Here is a 23,609-nt window from a genome sequence, read left to right on the forward strand (position 1 = left end):
TATTGAGCTGCGCTACGTGGGCTTGTAAACATTTAATTTTCTCTGCCTTAGTCAATACAGTGCCTTTCTCAATTTAAAATACCCAAACGGTTTTGTTTATCTGCAATTAGATCTGAATATATGTCAGGTTTCTGACAGGCGGCCAAAATGTTATTCGGCTGCTGCTGCTTCTGCTGCATGTTTGTGTTTCTTGTAATGGGGTCTAGTGAACCCCATGGCAGCGCTATTCTAGGCTCTGTTCCTAAAGGACTGCTGGCTCTGTGGGGACCCCCCTCAGCCAGTGCCATTGTTACCTGTCAACGGGGCCGCTCGACACAGTAGCAGATCTTTGTATACAAGGAAGTAAACAGCAGTGACATAGAGACACACCAGGTGCTACAAGAGCAGCAGCTACAAGTGAAGCGGCAGCCACAGAAACAGATACGCACACAAATACCAAAATGATAGCAGCTTTACAGTACCAGTGAAGGCCCAATAAACCAATTTCTATTGCAGTAAATAAAGATGAATTATGTCATAGGTATAGAGGCTGAGCGAGTCTTGTTGGGATGAGCCATTTATTCTGCTAGATATATGCGAAATGACATGCAATTTGGCAGAGTTGTCATCTGAAATGGGAAAAATGAGTGTTTATCAGCAGAGGTGGACCTATATGGATGGTGATGCAATATCACACCATTATTTATTTTCTGCATCTTTGCTCAGGGGTTGTCTGACTTTGTGTTACAAAGGTTTGATGTTTAAAGTGGTATTCTACAGAAAGACATCTCTCCTTTCAGCATCAAATATTTGAAAACCTGGTTTTAAATCTTAAAACTGCTATAATCACTATTTTCATAACAACAATATATCAACTGACAATGTGAAAAAAATGTGAGCTAATTGTTTAGCTGTCTAACCCACGACTTCTGCACAACATGGCAATGTAACCAGTCCTGTGACTATATAAACAGACTTACTGTCCATTTAAAATATTGATTATAGCTGCTCAAAATTATCACATGATTAAATGTTTTGATATTAGGTCAACGATATCTATTGATGTTAGCATGCTAACCAGCTAGCCATGGTCTGTCTCATAATGCTACTTTGTATGTGAAGAGGTAATATTGAGTCACTGTAGTGTCCGGCCTTCCCTCAGTCCGAGGGGATCAAGAAGTAGTAACTGTGAGGTTACAGGTACACTGAGAGGACCGGTTGCTCCCAGTATGTCTGACTGTGGCACAGGGGATGGGGAGGGGCCTACGAGTACATTTTCTTGTTTCTCATTGGAGCAGTGGATACCCAAACCTTCTGGTAATATTTGTTTAGTGTATGAATTCCACAGTTAGCCAATTCTTACACATACCCCTTTAAGAAATCTAGTTTAATTAAATTAATTACTTTAATTCCATGTGATCTTTAGAGCCTCAGTGAGGGCAACAACATAAAACATGCTGAAACTATTGTTGATTAAGTCGTTACTTGACAAAAAGAAAATTAATCAAGGACAGATTTACTGATCCATTGATCATGTTCCTTGTTCTTTTTAAGCCAAACTGCTTAAGATTCACCGACATCAGCTCCTCCAATTTGAATATTTTCTTCTGTCGTCTGTAAGAGTAAAGTCAATACCTTTCTATTCTGGACTGTTGGTCCGACAAAACCAGCAACTGAATGTGTCATTTTGGGTCTTGGGAAACTGTGATGGGCTTTTCTCACTATTTTCTGCCATTTTATAGACCAAATTATGAATCACGAAAATAATCAGAAGATTAATCACTAATAAAATAATCGCAACCCTAATATGTAGACATATTGTGGTGAAAATATGCCTAAACACTGACTAATAAATACAAGATACTGTGCACCCTCCATACTCTTATGTAAGCAGTCAAGCAGTTATGAAAGTGCCTCGTTTAAACTACATTCACCGTCTCAGAAGTGAAGGGTTTCCCTCCCTAGCAGGTGCTTCGACTCTCAAAGTGCATCAGTGTCATTGTTTCCCTTTGAGGAGAGACTTCCAAAGAGCTCTCAAATTATATTGGGGGATGAGGTTTCATGTTGACACTGCCCCGAGACCTTGGGTAATGATCATGATGCTAAGTGTAAAGCCTGACGGGAATAACAAACTCCCTATGCTTTAAATAGGGGCTGAATAGAGTTCGTTAGCTCGACAGATGCAGAGAGGACTAGATAAAGAAGGCAGGTCAAAACATCAAAAGGGCTCCCAATCAAATCAACCAAAGCTGTTTATGTAAAAGAGTGCTCAGGGATGAGGGCTGGCCAAATGAAAAACGTAGTGAAAACTCTGAGAGAGATGGATAACCTAGTTTGACAACATTAAAAGAAAATTCAGCCAATATATACAGGCATTAGTATACAGATTCCTGGCTACTTTTGATTTGGAGTTTCAGGCATCCAACCCTTTCTACCTCCGCACTGTGATTTAATTCATTATGTATGTTTGAATGCCTCTCCCTTTTCTGGAATATGTGAGTTTGATGCATCCATCCATGACCAGCAGCGGCCCATTTTAAGAGTTCCTAGCTTGTTAGGAGTCCTCATGAGCACTCTTCACACTTTCCTGTCTTTTCCAGTGCTCTGTGGACTGTAAAGCTACTTTATAAATCAACTTGTATGAATCATTTTGAAACTCACTTTTCTTTTACTCAATTAAGGAGAAAGCCCACAAAAGGGTAACACTCCCCACCCTCACTCTTCCACACTTCTCTATCTCATTTTTTCCCCCTTGCGCTCCATCGTCTTCATCCATCTCCTCTCTCATTCTCTCCCCCCTCCACTTCCCATTTTCCACCCCTTCCCTCTTCCTCCTCACTCCATGTCTCACGTTTGTGTCCCTGTACCCTATATCCTCACTGTCTCTGTCTCACATGTATCCCCACAGCTCTGAAGGACAGCCGGTTCCAGCTGGTGAATTTCTCTGACAACGAACTGCGGGTGTCTCTGTCCAATGTGTCACTCTCCGATGAGGGACGCTATGTGTGCCAGCTCTACACAGATCCTCCTCAGGAAGCCTACGCAGACATCACTGTCCTGGGTAGGTGTGAGGGTGCATGTGTGAACCTCACACACATATCACACCCCTCCTCACAGACGCTCGCACACACTTTCATTGTATTTCGCTCAGCTATAGATGGTGAATGTGAAATAATAGTAATCTTTGATCCCGTTATCTTTAGCAACTGAAACAAAATGTCAGCCAATTAGGCTCTCGCGGTGCTCAACAGCATAACGAAAAGGAGCAGATGCTGAAACTGATGGCTCAGACCGCGTTGGTTTTGGCAGCTGTGTTGACTCTGTGAATCCCGGTGAATGTTGACTTGGCTGCTCCAAACGATTCCCTATTGAGAGTCAGCTGTGCCACACTTTGATGCTTTGGAGTGAAATTACTCTAGTTAAGCTTTATTATACATGCAGACATCCTGGGGGATTGAAAGGAATTAAAAGCACTTTAAAGTAATTACTCTAGTTGTACAATTGAAACCTAGCTGCAGTATTTCTGAACCAAGGGGTGCATTGAAGAGTCCTTGAAATAAACACCCCGCTGACTTTTTGATTTCAAGCAACTGGAGTTTAGCAAGTGCACTGACTAATGCAAAGGATGAGGGACAACTGAGACTTGTTCAGTTTGCTGAGATTTTGCACCCATGTGTATTTACTTACATATACTTACGTAACATAACACTTTATAATGAGGGTATGAAACACATCCTTAAGGGATTCATAACTAATGCATGACTCATGATGATTTAATGATTAGTAGGTGTATCATGAATTCATTTTGCTCACTTATAAGAAATGATTAAATGACCATGAGGTTATGATAAGCAGTTCAACAACTGTTTCATGGATTTGCATTTGTTTTGTGCAGATATTTATGGCCCCCAGAGGATGAAACCTACTAACTTTGGTGATCCCCTGATTTTTCCTCTAGCACCACCTTGAAGCTGACATTTATGGTTTGAAGTGAAATGTATTGACACATATTCAATGGATTTGCACTGAATTTAAAACAGACATTCATTTTGCACTCAAGATGGTCTGTTAAAACGTAAAGTGGTTCTGACCAACATTTTTTCGCTAACAGTATATCAAATGACTATGTAAAAAAGGGTTGCTCATAACGAAGAACGAAATTATCACTTGAATATGCAGCTCTACATCTATGAAGCTTTACAGAGCTTTTTAGTGAGTTTTAAGCTCCTTGCTGAACTGTCCAGTCTAAACTTACCGTGGTGGTCTACCATCACCGCTCTCCTAGTATTGTTTTCAGATGCAGCAGGCTGCTGTTTTCAGCGGAAAAGCTCTAAAAACCCACTGTGCACTAAAAGCTCAGCACCAAACAGTAGACTGACACAGTAAGCAACTAGCTGGTGAACATAGTGGAGCATTTAGCAGCTAAAGAGCCCGATATTTCCCTCAGAAGTTGGTAGAGACCAAAAACAGGGAAAGGATATTGGATGTTCGCCAGGTGGTCATAAACATGAGTCCAAATGAATGATAATGTTGCGCCAAAGCTACTGGATATATTATTATGCGACTGTGCTAATGAGTTCACTTGACAGTATATGTCAATGTCAATGTCAACTTGTTTCCCATACAGCAAAAAAAAAAAAAAAAAAAGCAGTGATTGCACTTTGCATGCTAACATGCGAAACTAAGAATGTAAACATGGTTAATATCGTCCCTGCTTAAAGAGATAAAGAGGAACTGAACACGAAATCCAACAAAATTTTGAGTAAGCAAATTACATGTGTAGTCACTTTATTACACCATCAACTGATCTTGGTCCCATTGGTCCCCTGTTATTTTCCTTTTTCCAGAGTTATTTCTGAAATTATGACCTGTAGATCGTACCCAAAAATCTGGGACAGGACAATCCAATGAGGCATTGTCATGTTCACCTTTGGTCACTGAAATTGTTTTTCCGCATTGTTTGCATTTCACTTTTTTTGTTTGTTGTCATCTTCTTTTGAGTCAAAATGTGCCCAAACAGACATGGGATTCTTTTTAGGCAGCCTATAAGCTACTTGAATTGAGGCTCAGTGTTTTCACTTGTGTCATCCATATCACCAGCAAATCATATCGATGAGCAAGCCAGTAAACCAGTCCTTTCTTATGTCTCAGTTACAAGGGTTTTTTTTAGCTTCAGTAACATCCAGCAGGTTCCTGCTGACAAGTGAGGGGAAAATGGCCAAACGTGTTAAAGGTAACAGAAGGGCCACTGGCCTACGCAATAAAGTCACAACTGAGAGGAAACAGGGCACATGAAGCGTTCATCATTACTTATAGAGACATAAGATCATCACTGTTTACATGTTACATGGATTTGTGTCCCCTCAGGCAATGGATACTAATTTGCAAATGATTAATTAATGTACATTCACTAATGCAAACGCATCCATCTGAAATGTCCTTTCCTATGTAACTGGATTCCAGCTAATTTGACAGCATATAAATTCATGTATCAACTAATTGTGACTTAAAATGCATCTGTTATTATTAAGGGCAAGGAAGAATGCATTATTTAAGTATGTGTTTTTTACCCTTATTGTTAAGTGTTACCAAATTGTGTGTGTGCATGTATAAATGTTATCATGCTGGTGTCTTTCTGACCGTTGCTATTGCTGTGGGTCAGTCCCGCCAGGCAGTCCAATCATTGAGAGCCGCGAGGATGTGGTCAGCGAGGGGAACGAGACGGAGCTCACCTGCACAGCCATGGGCAGCAAGCCAGCTGCCTCCATCAGATGGATGAAAGGGGAGGAAGAACTGACAGGTCAGTAGAAAAACAGCCTCCCCTGGTTTGCTTCACATGCTCCAGGCCTGTCCGCTTCCCTACAAGTCCTGATTTCTGGAGGCACTTCCTCTGTGAACAAAATGTAGTTCTTACTCTAAAACATAATGTGTGGTGTACTGATTATGTTGACTGACATGTATAGGAAGATAATCATGCCTGGCTTATACAGCTGGTGGTGGGCATTCTTGATTCTTCTTTTTCTTTTTTTAACCAGTGTATAAAATCCCCTGTCTGTAAGCCTGGGCTGCTTTCTTAGCCGCAGTATGTAATGATCAAATATGCATTCAGCACTGCAAGAGCTCCAGTCCAGGCTCATGTTTTGTTATGTTTCTCATAAACTTTACAAAAGGTTGGCTGTTAAGCGACTTTCATATTGTAATTTTTATTTCACAGATTCTTGTTTAGATGTGAGCATTTCGTTACACCTTCACTGTTCCCTGAATCTTTTTATATTTACTTTAAAACTTCTATACATGGTAAACATGGTTATGAACTTGTATTTGCACATCTCATCTCCATTCCAGTGCCTTTGGCTAGCAGCAGTCCATTGCAGAGAGGGGTATATAATCTGGGGTGGTGAAAAATCCTTATTACCTCTCAGTTATGATTAGGGGTCATCAATTATTCATTACACACTTATTGTACAGCAAGGGGGGATATTCATTTTAGTCATATCATATTTACACAGAGTGGATATCTCTGGGCTTGTTGTCAAATTATATATGTATTAGAATGGAGAGGATTCATTTGGCTTGTTGAGAGATGAAATATTTAGACAAGAGCGAATCTGAAGCTAAATGCCATCTGTGCCTCCAGTGTTCCCTACAGGAGTCGAAGTCAATTTCTGTTTATGAGTTGTCGAGTGTTTTGTAGGGGAGGGAGACACAACAGGATGGTTAGATCAGCGAAATGCCACTGACATGCCGAATGGGGCTAATCCATAGTGGCAGTGGGTACATAAGAAGAGCCAGAGAGTCATGTCCTCCTGTACCCCAGGAAACAGAAATCACTACTCATTATGGACGTGCTAAACAATTCATTAGCTCCTGCACATATTGAGATTAAAATGCACACACCACACTGGTTTTATAGAATCTCTGTGATCATGTTTTTTTTTACGTCTGTGTGTAGGAAAGACAGCCATAATGGCAAGAAATAAATTTGCTGGCTAATTTAAACACACTTTCAAATTGGACGAATTGCTTTTGCAACCATTTATCATGCTGGCAGGTACAGGACTGACGGGCCCTGGCTTGAGAGCACCTCAACACACAAGGTGGCAAAATGCTTGTTAGCATAAATGACAGCTGCAACATTATTTAAATGTAGCAGAGCCCAGTGCTCAGCTGCTACTGCTGCTAAAGTACAGGAGGAGATTTGTTCCTTCAGACAGCTGCATTTAAATGTGTTTCTAAAATTTGTATGTGATTATGTGAATGTGCATGCATTGGATTTAATCAGAATTTTGAACAGATAGTAGACCTTGTATTTTTTAAAATTCAATTAGAAATATTCTGTTTTGATTAGGTGGAAAGCAACTTAAAATTTAATACTATTTACACATAGCTTTAAAAAAAACGCACCCAACCATTAAAGCTGCAATTTAAAATTCAGCTTTTAAAGATTTTGGATTATGGCAACAATCAGTATTCAGGAAAAGGGAATCTCTTGGCCGATCAAATAAAAGCTTTTTTTCCCCCAACTTTTTCAGTCTTACTTTTAATTTTATACGTTTATTAGAGCTTGAACATGTAGTATTAATTTTGACCTTGGAGGGAAAAAAAAATGTGTGACAAATACTCTGATTTAGTGACACATTGCAAAAGCAACTCTTGTAACCTGAATAAATTTCCCAAAAATAAACATTCCCTCACTTGCTTCACTCACTGATTGAAACTTGGTAGCATCTGACCAAATTCCATTCATAAATGAAGGCTATGGAATACAATTAAAAGCTTCTGAAAAATCAAGTGAATGTCAATTTCAGAATATTTTATATATATATATATATATATATATATATTTATATATTAGTAATATTGGTACCGCTTTCTAACAAGGCACCTTTTATGAGGGATTTGTGGGCTTTATCAATAGTATGTAAATCATTTACTAATGCTTTAGAGATTAGTTATAAGCCAATAGTAAGAGAAACTTTTTCCTTTTGAGTTGCCATGTTGTGAAAATGATTATAAATTATTTCACTACTAATGGCATTAAAAACTGTAAAAAAAATCCTTTAAAAATGCTTTATTTAAAAACTTATAATATTACCATTACCATAATAGAGTTCAAGTTTGTAATCACACTCAAATTTGAAACATGTTATTAAAATGAACTTGTCTAGTGGCAAAAGTATTATTTCATATTGATCCAGTGTGATTCGGCACTCATGTTATCTTAATTTTAGCCTGCTTTATTAATGCTAATGCCAATGTTACACTTTCGTCAGAGCTGTGTTCAAACAGCTTGATCAGTAGCGGCTCTGCAGCTCGAGTTAGAAGCCAACTGAAAGAAAATGTCACCCTGAGAAGAGGCCATGCTTGATTGCACTGGGATTGATCGGTGGTTGATGCTCACAAGAGCGTTTGATTTGACATCTCTGCTGCAACACTCACATCTTCTCTGCATTCAGATCGGAGTCCTTCCACGACTTGATCCACAGTTGTTTTCCTCGTCTGGTTTGGATGACACTATTAATTGACAAGCATTGGTTGGCCTGTACAATGATAATGGCTCTGTCTTTCTGATTCAAATCTTCAAAACATGACACGGAACTTTTAGAAGTTTTCCAACTCTTTTTCATATCAAAATTACTTTGTAAGAATAATCATGATCAAAAATAACTGATACTAGAAGTCACATTAAAGACTTTTTTTTTCATGACAGCACTAGGCTGAGCCCAGGCAGAGGCATTTTCCTGACCTTGAAATGTGTTTAGCCTGTCCCTTTGGTATTTTGCATGGTACAGAGGTCAAATGAGAGACCCAACATCATGAGACTTCCACTGCAGACAAGTACGTGGCAGAATGGTGCAATTTTCATTAAATAAAAAAAAAAAAAAAAAAACCTCTCCTTGACATTGCACTAAGGCAACTCTGTTTATTGCACAAAATCAGCAGTTTTAGTAGTGTTGTCTGCAAAGTTTCCATTGAGAGAAGTGCAGTCATGCAGTCAAAGTTTTATTATTTTATATGAGTCTCTACACATTTGCCGCATCTTAATTAGAGATATTATGGCTGCAACTAACAATTATTTTCATCCATCCATGAAATGTCACAAAATTCATAATTTTAGAGGCTTAAATCTGCAAATATTTCACAATTTTTGCTTGAAAAGTGACTTAAATAATTCATTGATTATCCAAATAGTTGCAGATCACTTTTCTGCCTGCCAGCTAATTGACAAATCATTTCAACTCCGGAAAATAAACCTGTTGATATTGTGATAATGATTTAGCCCTGTCACATGCGTGTGTCATGCCACTCTGAAGTTCCTGGATACTGATATTATTTTCCTATTTGAAGAAGCCTTTTCCTGAGCCAATTTAGTAATGCAGTACTGCGGCTGGTATAAGACAATCACTGCGACTGGCTGAGAGGATAATGACTAATCACCAAACCCTCCAATTCATACTGCACTTCACCCAGCTCTTGGAAACGCCCTCGTTGACCTTACAAATGTGACCTGTTGTCTGATTTTGGTCTTTGTGATTGCATGGTGACTAAAAAAGCTCTTCATATGAAATTTCTGTTGTTTGGTGGGGAACAAGATGGCATTGTTCTGAGATTGTTACCACTGATCACAGCACTCTGCTTTAACTAAAGATGTTTGGGATTAACTAATTTGCTGTGTGTCACGTTAATGCTTTCAGTGCTCTTTAGAGTGAAGTCAAATTACTTAGACGCTATAGTTAACAGCTTGGGGAAGAGAAATGTATAACATTAGACAAAGACTGTAATACTAACAGTGCCTTATGTGTTGTACATCCTGCAATGTCTTTACTCATTTTGGGTTTTAATGTGTTCAGATGTTAATACATGAACTGTTTGCCATCTGGCTGATTCTGTAACAAGACACCAAGATAATCACAGTCTGTAGGCATTTATTCTCATCACACCATCACACCTTTTATTCCTGCTGTTATTATTATGTCACTGTTATTACTTACTTACTCCTCTCTAACAGTCAGTGGGCTTTTCAAACAGCCTCACCACACTTGGCAGAGCGGTCAAATTTGATGCCCTCAAGCTCACTGACCACTTACCAATCCCAGTACTTTAAATTGTATGTAGGCAGGTTCTGGGTGTGTTAAATGGGGTTAATATCCATCAAGTGGCCACATATGTGTGTATTGGTGATCATCAACTGTGGAACAACAGTGTTTTGCCCTCCCTGAGTCCAGCCGGGCTCCCCTGTGACAAGGCTGAAATGGAAGTGTGCTGCAGGTCAGAGTGGGGCTGTAATTATTTCCTCACTTCATTAAGTGCGAGTAAACCATCACACTCAGCACTGCGGCTAATGCGATGCCCCTGTGGCATTGTAATGCTCTCTAAATGAATGCCCCTCTGACAGCCTAGGGCCTAGTGGGCAGCAGATTACTGCAGGGTTAGCCCCAACAATGCTCAGCCCTCAAGCTGCAAAGGCATTCATTATCAGGCCTGTATGACCCAGCCGCTCCTCCCTGCTCTCATCAGAACTGAAGGCCTCTGGCCCACCTGAATCCTCTAAAGCCTCGTTCGGGCGCCACATCACTGAATCATAAATTAAATGTAAATGCCACTGGAACGCACTCCAGTTTGACAGGTAATGTGCTCTTAATAGCTATGACTATTTGCTCATTATGGTCACTGCAGGTTGGTACTGCTGCAGTATTTCAGATTTATTTTTGAACTGTTTAGCTGATAACTTTTTCCCCTCTCATGCATATGATGGTTTTTCCAGGTGAGACAACAGTTGAAGAGACGTATGACAGGATGTTTACTGTCACCAGCCGGGTAAAATTTTCTGTCACCAAAGAAGACGATGGAGTGCCAGTGGACTGCATCATTGACCACCCAGCTGTAAAGGACCTCCTGGCTCAAAGACACTTGGAAGTGCTATGTGAGTGACCTGAAACATAACTTATTCAAGTCTAGAACTAGACCAAGGCAGCACCTTAGACTGTCTCTTGTTGGGGCTGGTGGGGATCTTAAGTACTTAAGTAGGCTGTGGCATTTGTTGATATCATGCACCTGTAGAGACACTTCTCGTGATTCAAAGATACCGCCCACTAAAACAATCACATTTTTTAAAAGTTAGAAAATGGAGATAATGATACCCAGAAATTTAATTTTTTGAAAACACAAGCTATTTTTTTGTGTAAAACCTTTTTGTCTTTTGCTTTTTTTTTAAATCACACTGCCAACTTAACACACCAACAAGAATCTATACAGTACCAGTCAACTCAGAACTCTATTCCAGTTTAAATCAACATACTTTCAATAAATGTGGCTTTTGTGATTTGTGGGCATGGGTGACTTACTGAATGGGTCTACTGGGCACAAAGAGACACAAAATGACTATACAGAGACTCCAATTTGCTACAGAGAGATGCAAAATAACTACAATGGTATACATAACAAATATAGAGACATAAAATGGCCACAAAGATAAACAAAATGACTACAGAGATGCAAAACAACCACAGACAAAACAATCACAAAAATAGGCAAAATGACCAAACAGAGACACAGAAGTACTACTAAGAGGCAAAACAGCTCCAGAGAGATGAACAACATTTCCAAACTAGGTGCAGTTACTCTGTAGGATGCTCTGATGAAATGTGTCCCACATAGACACTCACAGTGTATCTTCATTCTCCCATCACAGATGTACTGTATGTTTTTCACTGCCTGACACTGTTATCTATGGGTCATGAAATCCTCATATTCTAATCTTACAGTGCGCTAGTGCCTCGGCCCATGGGATACAGTCATCACGGGCAAATGAAAAAACTTCAACTCAGGTGTCAAATGATGTTTAGGTGTTCTTTAAATGGTGCATTGATTGAAGAGGTAATACAGGCTGCCTTACACTGCTAAACATTAAAGAAAGGTTAAGGTATCCTTTTGTAGTCTGAGTAGAATGTTAATTTTTTTTTCAGGTAGACAACTGTTTTCTCTGACCTTTCAAGGAAAAAGAGAAAGCTTGACTGGAACCGCTTGACATTTTGGTAATCTTTGGCTAGCATTGATAAGAGGAAAAAATCATTTTTGCTGAAAGGTACTGTAGACTCACTGGATGTCTACTGAGCAAAAGGATAATCATTTCATCCTCCGCTATGTTTCACTCTCGGCTGTTTTGCTTTCATTTAAAAGTCTGTGTCTCTCAGCGCTTCACTTCAGAGCCCAATGATCATTTAACTTTTGCTTTGGCTGCAGGTATGAGGAGAGAAAAAAATGCTGTCTTGTCATAACTTATGACACTGGATCATTGTACTCATCTTTTTTTGTTGTTTTTTTTTTTTTTCAGATAAACCAGAAGTGAAGATTGTGGTGACATATCCTGAAGGTTTAACCAGAGAGGGTGACAATCTAGATTTGACCTGTATTGCAGAAGGAAAACCACAGTGAGTATTCACACAGATGGATATATTTCAAAACATCTGAACACACTGAAATGTCTGTTTAGTTTCATACACTCTATATTCCTTTTCTGCTTGTCCAAGCACCCTTTAACCTTTACATTTCATTGTACCATTTAAATGTTACCAGTTGTTAGCATGCTGTATAAAGGACATCATTAGACAGGCCCTGCCAGTGGCCCTCCTCAGATGATCTCAGATTTGACCTTTATTTCAGATTTCTAGCGTGGATAGACAGAGCCTGAGTGATGTGTGTGGTATTTGTGCTCTCCAGTCCCCATCAGATCAACTGGCTGAGAGTAGACGAGGACGTGCCGCCTCATGCTGTGGTGACCGGCTCTGATCTCTACATCGAGAACCTCAACAAGTCCTACAATGGCACCTATCGCTGCGTGGCTTCCAATGCTGTAGGAGAGGCCTATGATGACTATATCCTCTATGTATATGGTAGGTATTACGCTCCATTGCATTTGATGTTTACGTGCCTCCTTTACACCAAGATTCAGTGCGTATTGCTGGTATAGTAAGATTATTACATTTAACTGCCTAATGTAGCATTGGCAGTCATGGGATTGCATTACAATGATGAGGATTTACTACGGCATTTGTGCAACAAACAGATGGACATTTAAGACATATATGGATGTAAGCTATTATTGAGACGAACAGGAAGCTTAATCACAGAAGGTGGCTGCAGTTGACAAATCCACAGCGATCCAAATTTATGTTGAAGATTGAAGCTGCTGCTGTACTGTGAGTGAGTGGAAAGAAATGGATCAAGTGGCTATTGACTTTGGACTGACATGTTAAAAACCCAGGAAGTGAGATTCTACGTGGTAGGTTTATATTTTTGAAGTCTGTCATACATCAGACTTTGCTGACCCACATGTACTGTCACATTACGCTGTTTGATTATTTGTGTAACTTTTCAAAACTGACAACCTGACAGTCACACCCACTTCACTCTGATTGGCCAGCTGTATGCAGGTGAGACTGAGAATCACACAGCTCTTTGTAGCAAGGTGCAATACTGAATGTCTTCCAGGAGGGACTGCCTGAAAATCTGGGAAAACCATAAACTGAAAACTTCTGACGTGGTCAGACAGCACAGATTTATTGTCTACGATGAAGATTCGGTGCTGTTGACTCGCATTGAAGTGGGTGGAATTTCAATGTGTTCTGCAGCCAACCAGTAAAGGGCAATAGAGGCACCATCTCTCCCAGGACTTGACTTTAAATGTCGTGGATGGTTTGTTCCCCTTAGTTTAAGCCTCTCTTCACTGAGGCCTCATTACATTAACATGATTGTCAGTCATGGTACACTTTTCAACACATCACCACCCACAAAACAATGATTAGATTAACAAAAAACAAAACAAAAATACAGCAAATAAATAACAAATACATAAAAATACAACTACTGTTGCTACTGCCAGTGAATTTCCTTAACTGAAATCACACATAATCTGAAAAAAGTTGAAACCTTTTTGCAAACAACTCAACTATTTAAAGGTGCACCAGGCATCTTTGCACTTGAATCCCCAAGTGGGAACGGCAGGAGGGAACTGTTTGAAGTTTTTAAGCGAGAGGGACTTCATCATTTAGGAATCATGTAACTCGGACCTTAATTTCCTATTTTTGGTGGCTGGCAGGGGTGTTGAGGATGAGGGGAAAATAAATTTGCAGCAGGTGCAGCCATTGTTGGTGAGTTTAGCTTTCTCTCCTTGGAGCGCTTGCTCCCTGCTGTTTAGAGGAGCATTTTGTATTTCGCTCCCAACTTTCAATTTGTTTCTGCCTGTGTGCCAAGAACATTGTCTGAAAGAGACCATATCCGAAACAAGGGAAAAGGGTGCCTCTGCTAGTATGTACAAAAAATTCCTTCCTGCATCTTTTTTGTGTAATTTACACTGATTGTTAAAATGGATGTTTTTTAATTAGAAACCTTAACTGCAGTTGTTTGTAAAGCATTATGTTTGAGGAATATTAATGTTTCTTCATGTTAGATTGGGATTAGGAATTCATTAACTAAAATATTAAAGTGTTTCTATCTTGGAGTCTTAAGTATATAAGATACATGAACTGAGGTTCAGAAATTAAAGTCCTCCTCAAATCCAAAAATGTGTTTTACCTGTTGCTACTAAATTTGGATGTTTCCGCTTCACTGTGCAGAATTATGGTAGAGTAATAACAAAGTTTGGAATGACCTGGTTTACTAGTTATGAAATGTGATATGATCTTCATCTAAGTCACAAGTACAGATAAACACAATGTGCTAATATTACAGACACAATTTTAAACTTTCATGTCTTTGTTGAACACACTCAATAACATTCACAGTACCTGTGGAAAAAGTAAGTGAACCCTTGGATTTAATAACTGGTCAACCTCCTTTGGCATCAATAACCTCAAACAAGCTCTTCCAGCAGCTGTTGACCTGCACAACATTCAGGGGGAAATTTGGACCATTCTTCCTACAGAACTGCTTGTCCTGCCACGGACCCTACGCTCCATGATTTGTGATATTTGAGACCTGTGAACAAAGATGTTAACCAGCTTCAGCTGTTACTCTCAAGTTCTTTTTCACCTCACTGAGCTTTCTGTGTCCCGTCTTAGGAGGCATCTTATTTAGTCACCCACCTCTAGGGAGAGTAGTAACAGAATTAAATCGTCTCCATTTATAGAGTTTGTTTGACTGTGGACTGATCAATATCTAAACTCTTTGAGATAACTCCGTAACCCTTTCAGCTTTATGCAAATCAACAATCCTTGATCATAAATCTTCTGAGATCTCTTTCTTGCGAGGCATGGTTCATTTCAGCAGATGATACTTGTGAATAACAAGAATCACATGTGTAACAAGTCAAAGTAGCTCTAACCAACCCCTCCAATCTTGTTTAATTGGCATTTAATAACTCCTGACTCAATTTAGCTTTTCTTGATGTCAGTAGCTGAGGGGTTCACAATTTTTTTTTCCCAACCTGCACTGTGAATTTTTGAATGATGTACATACATCAACATACATACAGCAGTGAGAAATAGTTAGTGAACCCTTTTGAATTACCTGCATTTATGTATAAATTTGTCTTAAATATTGTCAGATCTTCTTCTAAGTTACGGCAATGAACGAACACAATGATATTTAATTAGGGCTGTCAAATGAGGATTTTTTCTTAATCACAATTAATTCTTAAAATTAGAGCTAACGTTAGCATGTCTGACGTGTAATTATGAAGATGTCTGATCATTTATCCGCAGATGAGCTCTGGGTAAGTTATATTTTTATTTTCCAACTAATTCATCAACATCGTTTTAGGCATCAGATTTAAACGCCCCTTTGTGCAGACCGGAACTGTCTCCCTTTTGCTCCCATGACTTGCCATGAAGTATCTTGCTCTGCCTTGTAAAATCTTTGTAGGAAGTGTCTGTGGCAGCTTCACAACAAGTAAAGGTGCATCAAAGGGTCGAAATAGTAGCAGCTAAAGAGTCTAGAATGTATGATAATGAATGTTGGTAACAGCACCAGTGACGTTGTAGTTTGGCGGCAAGCGATTAACACGATAAAAAAAAGCAAACACGTTCTGCTTGGTCCTTGATCTCATCACGATTAACGCATTAATACTAACAGTCCTAAATTTAATTAATAACACACAAATCATTGTATTGTTCTTGTCCATATTGAAAACATCATTCAAACATTCACAGTGTAGGTTGGAAACAGTAATGGCATCAACAAAAGCTAATTGGAAAACAGGAGGTAGAAAACCTTGAGTCCAATAAATGAAACCAGATCGGAGGTGTGGGTTAGAGCTACTCTGCCTTGTGGAAAAACACTTTAACATCTTGAGTTTGCTATTCACAAGATACATTGGCTGATGTGAATCATGCCTCACCAAAAAAAAAAAAAAACAGATCTCAGAAGACTTACAATCAAGAATTGATTTGCAGAAAGAGTTTAGATATTAAACCGTCCACACTTTCAGAAACTGTCTATAAATGGTGAAAACTGAATGCTGTTGCCACTCTCCATGGAAGTGGGCTCTCACCTAAGTTGACTCCAAAGACATCACACAGAATGCACAGTGAGGTAAAAAGGAACCTCAGTACAGTAAATCTTTTTTAATGAATACTCACACATGGTAACTTCCAGAGGCCACTGCTCTGCCAGTATATTTTTATATTTTGTGGATAGCTTCAGCCAGGTGTGAGGAATCATGCTGGTTAGAGAATAATGACAACATCTAAATGTTACTGAGATGAAATAATGAGGTATCTTTGTACACCTTTACAAACACTGTTACACTGACTTTCAAACGCTGGTGGGTTATGCTATAGCACAAACCATGCCATAGCTTATTCATCACACACTGATGCAGATTCTTAGATTTGGCCACTGAAGCCAACACTCATATTTAAACCTAATTTGCAGCCAAAGCAGTCGGATCAGACGAGGAGAGGAGATGAGGTGTGAAGTGTTACGCTAAAAGCAAAGCTGTTGTTGAACATGGGCTTGTTGTGGATTTTGTGAGAGAGCCGATTGCAGGTTTCAGACTGATATCGTTTCGATTGTTACTCAGTCTGCTTGTTTAAGTCATGTTGACAGCCATCAACTGTGTGTCTCAAACCAGCAATAAAACTTTTTTTTTTTTTGTCTGGCTGATGCGCGACTGTTTATGGCAGTTGCTGAAGATGTGGATTTGTGAGAATAATAAAGATGTGGATTTGTGAGGTTTTTCACATCAGCACCATTTCACTAATTGTTGAGCAAACAGTGAATAGGATTTTAATGGAGGGACAAGGTCTTGGGCAGAGGCCACAAAAACCTGTCACATTCAGGGGAAATTGCAGAAGAAAAACAGGGAGTGTTGTGGGTACAGGACAAATGTAGTTTTTTTTACTATAGGTCAAAGCAAACTGGGACTCAATTTCTACACCTGGAAACTTTAAAAAACTTGTGAAAACACCACCTCCTGAATGGTTTAGTGGATAGGTGTTGTTGATGTTTTGAAAATGCAGGAAAAATAACCATGTAGGGTTTTTACAAATGTCTTATAAACTGTGCCTCACACACAGCAGGAATTCTCTAATCCAAATCTCTCAGGTACAAAGCATTCAGAGAAGTGCTGGTGTTCCAGTTTTTCATTGTTGATCTTCAGTTGCTTGAAAAAATAATTCCAGTCACATCATCATACTGTATGTGTGATGTTCAGCAGTTCTGTAGGTTAGGTTGATGTTCAGAGAAATAATGTGTTTATTTCACCAGCTGACATGTGACTTTGTAACTGTGACATAGGTTTCCTGTGACTCTCATAACTCTGCCGCCCCATGGTTATTCATCATCGTGCTCTGCCAGGCAGATGATGACATCTGCTTGTTCCCAATGGGCCCCGAATGATCACTCCCAAACAAAAGGACAGCATATGCCGGCAAATAGCTCACTCAAGGCAGACTTATTCAAGCTTTCATGACTAAATTCCTAATTGTTGTGCAAAGATTCCTACTCTCATCTTCAGTAAATCCTCTCACATTGTGTTGTTTTTTTTTTTTTTGTTTTTTTCACAATCTATAGTAATACAATATTCTAATAGTTCAGGAGTTTTCCCTGAATTGCCTGCAGGCATTTAAAGAACTCTCATGAATGATGAGTGTCTACTGCTGTTAAATTCATATATCATTTGCTTCATGCTGCATCTGTAACACTTGCATGAATGAATGAAAAGCAATGGGAAGCAAATGTTCTCTGGTCCAGAATAAAAGCTACAATAGCTTCGTTATCAGTGTTTGTGCCTTTTGCCATGACTTCTTCAATTAGTATGGTCCTATCCACATATTTTACCAGTTTCTATTAAACACTGTTCCTCTGGTGTACAAGCGTTGGAAGCTCTATGACTTCAGCTCGCTATAATGAGACACAGGAGATTGGCAAAAGGTGCTCATAACAGCGTATAATTATGTCTGCGACTCCCACACCTCTTTTCTGGAGGATTTAATGCCAGACAAAATCATGTTGTGGTCCATATGAGGGTTTGTTGTCCCAGACTAATCATGCTTACTACGGTGGCTTAATTAGTGTGTGTTTCTGCAACATAGATTGGCCTTAGCATGATAACCTTGTGCGATTTTGTGTAGCTTTTCTGCAGCAAACCAAAACCACTCCAATGCACCACTCTCATCCTGGCTACTGACTTCAGTCTCACATTTGTCTACAAAATCACCATCCTCTTCTCTTATCTGGCATTTTTACGGTTTTGTTTTTTAATTTATGAAGTCTTAGTCCTTTTGAAGCCATCACACCTGTCAAAAAATGCCTTTTGTTTAACCAATTGCATGCAACAAATAGCTTTATTTTAATGAGTTGTTTTTTGCTTGTGAGTATTATTGATACAGCTAAGCTGAATCGTCCATCAGCGCTCTTCCATCCTGCTGTCACCCTCTACCGGTGCTAGTCCTTCGGGCTCTTCCTATTTCAAAAAGACTAATGACCTCTCACTGTGCGACAGCCCAGACAGGTGTGAGGCCGATGTAAATCCACATCAAATCAAGTCCCATTGTGGTGCACGTATTGTATGTGGCCGGTCGAAAGGCTGAAAAAGAGGCTTGTCATGCTGGTGTTCACAAGGGTGTGTCTGCAGCAGGCTGTGAATTGTGCCCCCTGGCCAGTGTGTAGTGTGGGAGAGAGCTGGCCAGACAGAGGCCTTTCTCTCTCTCTCAAAGGTGACCTGGTGCTATAACTCACACATACTGCCTGTTGGCAGGAGAACAATGCTGCTTTTACCGCCATGGTTTAGCCACAGTTGACTTTTTGACCTATAAATCTTCCCCGGACAAGAAGTCAAAGAATCCCAAGCCAGTGGAAATTTGGGGTTTATCAGGGTTTTGACATAATGTGAGCAGACAGGACTCATGGGTCTCCCTGTTCTTATGTAAGGCTGTCCTTCTGAATCCCACTGATTTACTGAATGTGCAACATAATGAGGAATTTCTTTCAACACTTGAGCTTGCAGATTCATTTTTAACAATAAGAATTCATTAGATTAATTCTTTTACAGACATGCCCCTGTGTTTTTGAAGAATACTTGATGTAAAAGGAACTTTTAAGCAAGAAAAACAAATAGACGAAAGAAAAGCAAAAATACCTTCCCTGCTGTCGTGTTGGCAGACAGGTTTAAGCAGGCATAGATAAACAATTTCTCCTACATTGTTTCACTTTATGGTTAAATTTTCTCATATCAAATTCCTCACTGATACAAATACCCCCTGAAAATATGGCCTCTCCAAAATACACTCATATTTCAGCCCTCATAATGCTGAGCCCAGAGTCATCCAGCCTGGAAATTGCCCATGGAGAATTCTTGTTCGGCTGGATATTATATGTGCCACATCCTATCCCGGCCTTTGTGAAGACCCTCTTCCCTGAATGGCCAATTTCCCTCTTCCAGACACTGACATTTCAGCTATCAGACTGCCTTCGGTCACAGGGAAAGAAATCTAGCCCACCTCCCTTTTCAAATACTGTCAGAGGAGAATCTCTTCCTGATACCCTGATACCCCCCTACCACCATCAACACCACCTCCACCATACACTCCATCCCCGGCGGCAACATTATGCTGTCCTTGATGTTTTATCATTAGTTTGGGAGTGTGTGGTCCCCCACTGCTGTCTTTTGATGGAGTGCAGACAGTAAAGGCACGGAAACAGCCAGCCAATTTCCCCTGCTGTGACTCTCCCACAGCAAGGGGTCGTGCTATCTCTCCCCTGCACCAGAGCCAGGCATATATTCCCCTGATGAGGAAGCTTTAAGCCCTCCTTAGTGCCATCACATACCTGAATTGCCCTCCATTTTGTCTTTCTGATTATTTTGTTTGGGGGTTAGTGACAGGCCTAATCAGGACATTGTGGGGCGGAGGATGCTGCTCGGGGCTCTGCTGTGCTGCAGCAGGAGACCACCAGAGTGGTTTAATTTGTAGTTTGACATTAATTATTGAGAGAGACTGTGGAAAATAGCAATACCTTTCCATGATTGTCAGACATTATTATTCATAGTTAATTAGAAAATTTATCAAAAAAAGAAATTCAGACGCTTGCCATAATGAAATATGATACAACCCTAGTGCAAATATAAATGTTTTTTTTTGGTATGCTTAGACATGCTCACAGTGTGAATGGTAATGCTGGCCTGTAGGTCAATCCACCACTTATGTGTTGGCTGAAATATCTCGACAACTATTAGATGGGTTGCCATAATATTCCCCAGGGCAGTTAATCTATATGACTTTGTTGATCCCCTGACTTTTCTTGTAGCACTACCATGAGGGTAAGTTTTTGTTTTTAGTGAAATGTGTCAACAACTACTGGATGCATTGCCATAAAATTTGGTACACACATTCATGGTCACCAGAGGATGAATCCTAATGACTCTGGTGATTCTCTGACTTTTCATGGGATACTAAGCCAGCATTTTCACATTAGCCCACCACTTTGATCTAGACTGAAATATCTCAACATCTACTTGAGATCTACTAGACTGACACAAAATTTTGTACAGAAGTTCATGATCCCCAGATGATGCATGCTGACACCGCAATAATTCCCTGACTTTACCTGTAGTGCTGCCATGAGGTTGAGATGGCTTGCCATGAAATTTAGTTCGACACTCACGAGCCCCTCAGGATGAATTGTAATTGTTTTGATGATCCAGTAAAGTTTCCATCTAGATCCACCTTTGGGTCACGTTTGTATTTTGTGCAGTACTTTATGACCAAATACCTGGAAAAACTAATGACAGTCCTGTAAGTTTCAACTGTACTTTGTCTTCAGTGCAAATCAGCAAATGTTAGCATGCTAACAAGCTAAACTAAGATAGCAAACATGGTTTTAAAAAAAACAAAAAAACAAATCAAACAAACAAAAAACAAACAAACAAACAAACAAACAGTACATGCTGAACATCAGCATTTCAACATTGTCATTGTATGCATGTTAGCATGCTGATGTTAACTCTTTACTTCATCCGGTTCTGATTTTTTTCAAGTTTGTCTTAAAACATTGTTCAGGTGCCTATATGTAGGCCTACTTTAAAATGGGTTTGCTCAGTGTTATCATTCCTCCCGTTTGTAATGGCCCTAAAGAAATCCTTTCTTAACATGTTTTATCTAAAGTTAAGTAGTTAGAGTTAATCAAACTAACTCTCTGAATCTTCCAAAGTCAGTATTTTTAGTACCAAAAGTCCGTCTTTAGGTTCCTGGATGGCGTTTCTGTGCTGCAGACACAAAAAGATTTCATACTAAAAAATAACAGCAACTTTAGGAGATACTCATTCGATCTGAACAACTCAGATTGCTAAAGCCTCATATTAGCTTCAGATTAATTTTTGAATATATTTTTGTACAGAAAGAGGATTTTAGATTGTGTCTACCCATCACTTAGACTGAAATTGCTTTAAACACGGATCTCTGGAGGAATGATTACAGCGAGCAAAACCTGTTTCAATGTTCATATGGGCACATGACTATTGTTTTAAGATAGACTTGAAAAAATGCAAACCTATCCTTTAAGTGCAGCTTCACAGAGCTGCTGGCATGGAGTTTCTTAAAAATGAACTCACCACAGCAGCTAAAACGTGTGCATGTTATGATTTTTATAGTGTAGCTTCTCATCTTCAATGACTTTTGTCTATTTCTTTACTCTTGTCTTCCTTTATTTCTTATATATGTTCTTTATTTTTTTTATTCTTTTCATCTAGATGCTCCCACTACTATCCCCACACCCACCACCAACCCAGTCAACACGCAAGGTACTGTATGCCCCCACTACTGTCCCTCTCAGCAATCATATATGTGTGGTGTGTGTGTGTGTGTGTGTGTGTGTGTGTGTTTTCATGCATGTATGACCAGGTGATCGAAAAGAGGGAAAGAAGTTGTACCTAAGGCTAAGAGAGTCTGTGGATGGTCAGTTTTAATCAGATAGTGCTGCTGATAGGTGAAACTGCGGACAAGCAGTGCGGGGCTGTCAGAGACACCTGTCATAGCCTTTTCCAGTCACATGTTTGATCTGAGAAAATGCAGAGACTCTGCTTTGCTGTTCTGCTATCTTATCAGCATCTGCAGCTATATCTCAACCGGCCCATCCATCATACTATAATGCCCTTTGCATCTCCCCTACAAATGCCAGTCACATTTCGTCTTTGCGAGGCCAAAAAACATCAATAACTATTTTCTCAGACATATGAAGTAAATGAAAGGCAGTTCATTTATGCTGTTTATAGCAGAGCAACCTTTTGCCATCTTCTGTGTGCACTATTTTAGACTTTGATTTAGCTCTGCTCCAATATTTCATTTCAATATTAACCATTAAAAAAATGCTATTATTTCAAAAGCACCACTAAGGCTACACAGATGGCGAGGCAACCTTGGGAGTTGACATTTGGATATGCCAGAATGTGACATTTCAATACAAAAACTATCCTTAAAGAATAGATCGGTTTATCAATAGCTGTTTTAGAGATATGGCAATTTTGGCCCTTTTGTCATAATTGTTCTGCAATTCATGCCGTCATAAAAATGTGGAGTGGCAATATTCACATAAGTAGTTTGAAACTCAATGTGAGACTGCATCAAAAGCTCCAATATTGTAATGTGGCAGTATCCATGCAGCATGATCACTGATCATGCTGCATGGATACAGCATCATTTCAGTTCTCTGACTCTGACTGGGTGTGGCCCAGTCAAACAGGAAGTTGTTTTTTGCAGAGTTGCGCATTACTCTGCATTTTTCCCTAAGCTCTTCTCCTTGGAGTAACACTGATGCAGCCGTCTCCATGTTTTCTGCTGTAACATTCCTGTAATTTCCGAAAGACAGGCTTGAAAGAGGATTTACCGTGATTTATGCAGTACATGCTGGGAGGATGTAATTGAGCTTTCTTGCAGTTCACTACTCTTCTAAATACCCTGTCACAGGGGCAATGCTAAGCTGGCTTGTGGTAGATTGCTTTGCGCTACCTTAATCAGCATAACGGCACAGTATAGCATTTTCCTCCCGCCAGTAAGGAAGTGTACAGCACGATTTCTTACAGATCCATTATAACCAGAGTGTGAATTGGCATAGCCGTTGCTACCACCAGCTGCGATTTTCTGTTGTAATCAGAGGCAATTGGACTGCTACTATATATGATCCTAATTTTACAAGTC

General features: G+C 39.6%; 1 protein-coding gene across 11 annotated transcripts in view; it reads left to right on the top strand.

Annotated features, from left to right (window-relative positions):
* Positions 1-23,609, top strand: part of cadm1b (cell adhesion molecule 1b) — a 230,606-nt gene that overhangs the window by 194,106 nt on the left and 12,891 nt on the right. For 8 of the 11 annotated variants that reach the window (XM_071495819.1, XM_071495828.1, XM_071495820.1 and 5 more), the window contains 6 exons: positions 2,888-3,040; positions 5,642-5,779; positions 10,745-10,903; positions 12,314-12,410; positions 12,700-12,872; positions 22,166-22,216. In XM_071495819.1, coding sequence (XP_071351920.1) covers positions 2,888-3,040; positions 5,642-5,779; positions 10,745-10,903; positions 12,314-12,410; positions 12,700-12,872; positions 22,166-22,216 — 771 coding nt within the window. The remainder of the gene's footprint in view (positions 1-2,887; positions 3,041-5,641; positions 5,780-10,744; positions 10,904-12,313; positions 12,411-12,699; positions 12,873-22,165; positions 22,217-23,609) is intronic. The other 3 variants (XM_071495821.1, XM_071495827.1, XM_071495826.1) reach the window with 1 other exon arrangement.

Source organism: Trachinotus anak, unplaced genomic scaffold (genome assembly GCF_046630095.1).
Source record: "Trachinotus anak isolate AG129_WGS33_773 ecotype Australia unplaced genomic scaffold, CSIRO_AGI_Tana_v1 ptg000014l, whole genome shotgun sequence".
In the NCBI taxonomy this organism is placed as follows: domain Eukaryota; kingdom Metazoa; phylum Chordata; class Actinopteri; order Carangiformes; family Carangidae; genus Trachinotus; species Trachinotus anak.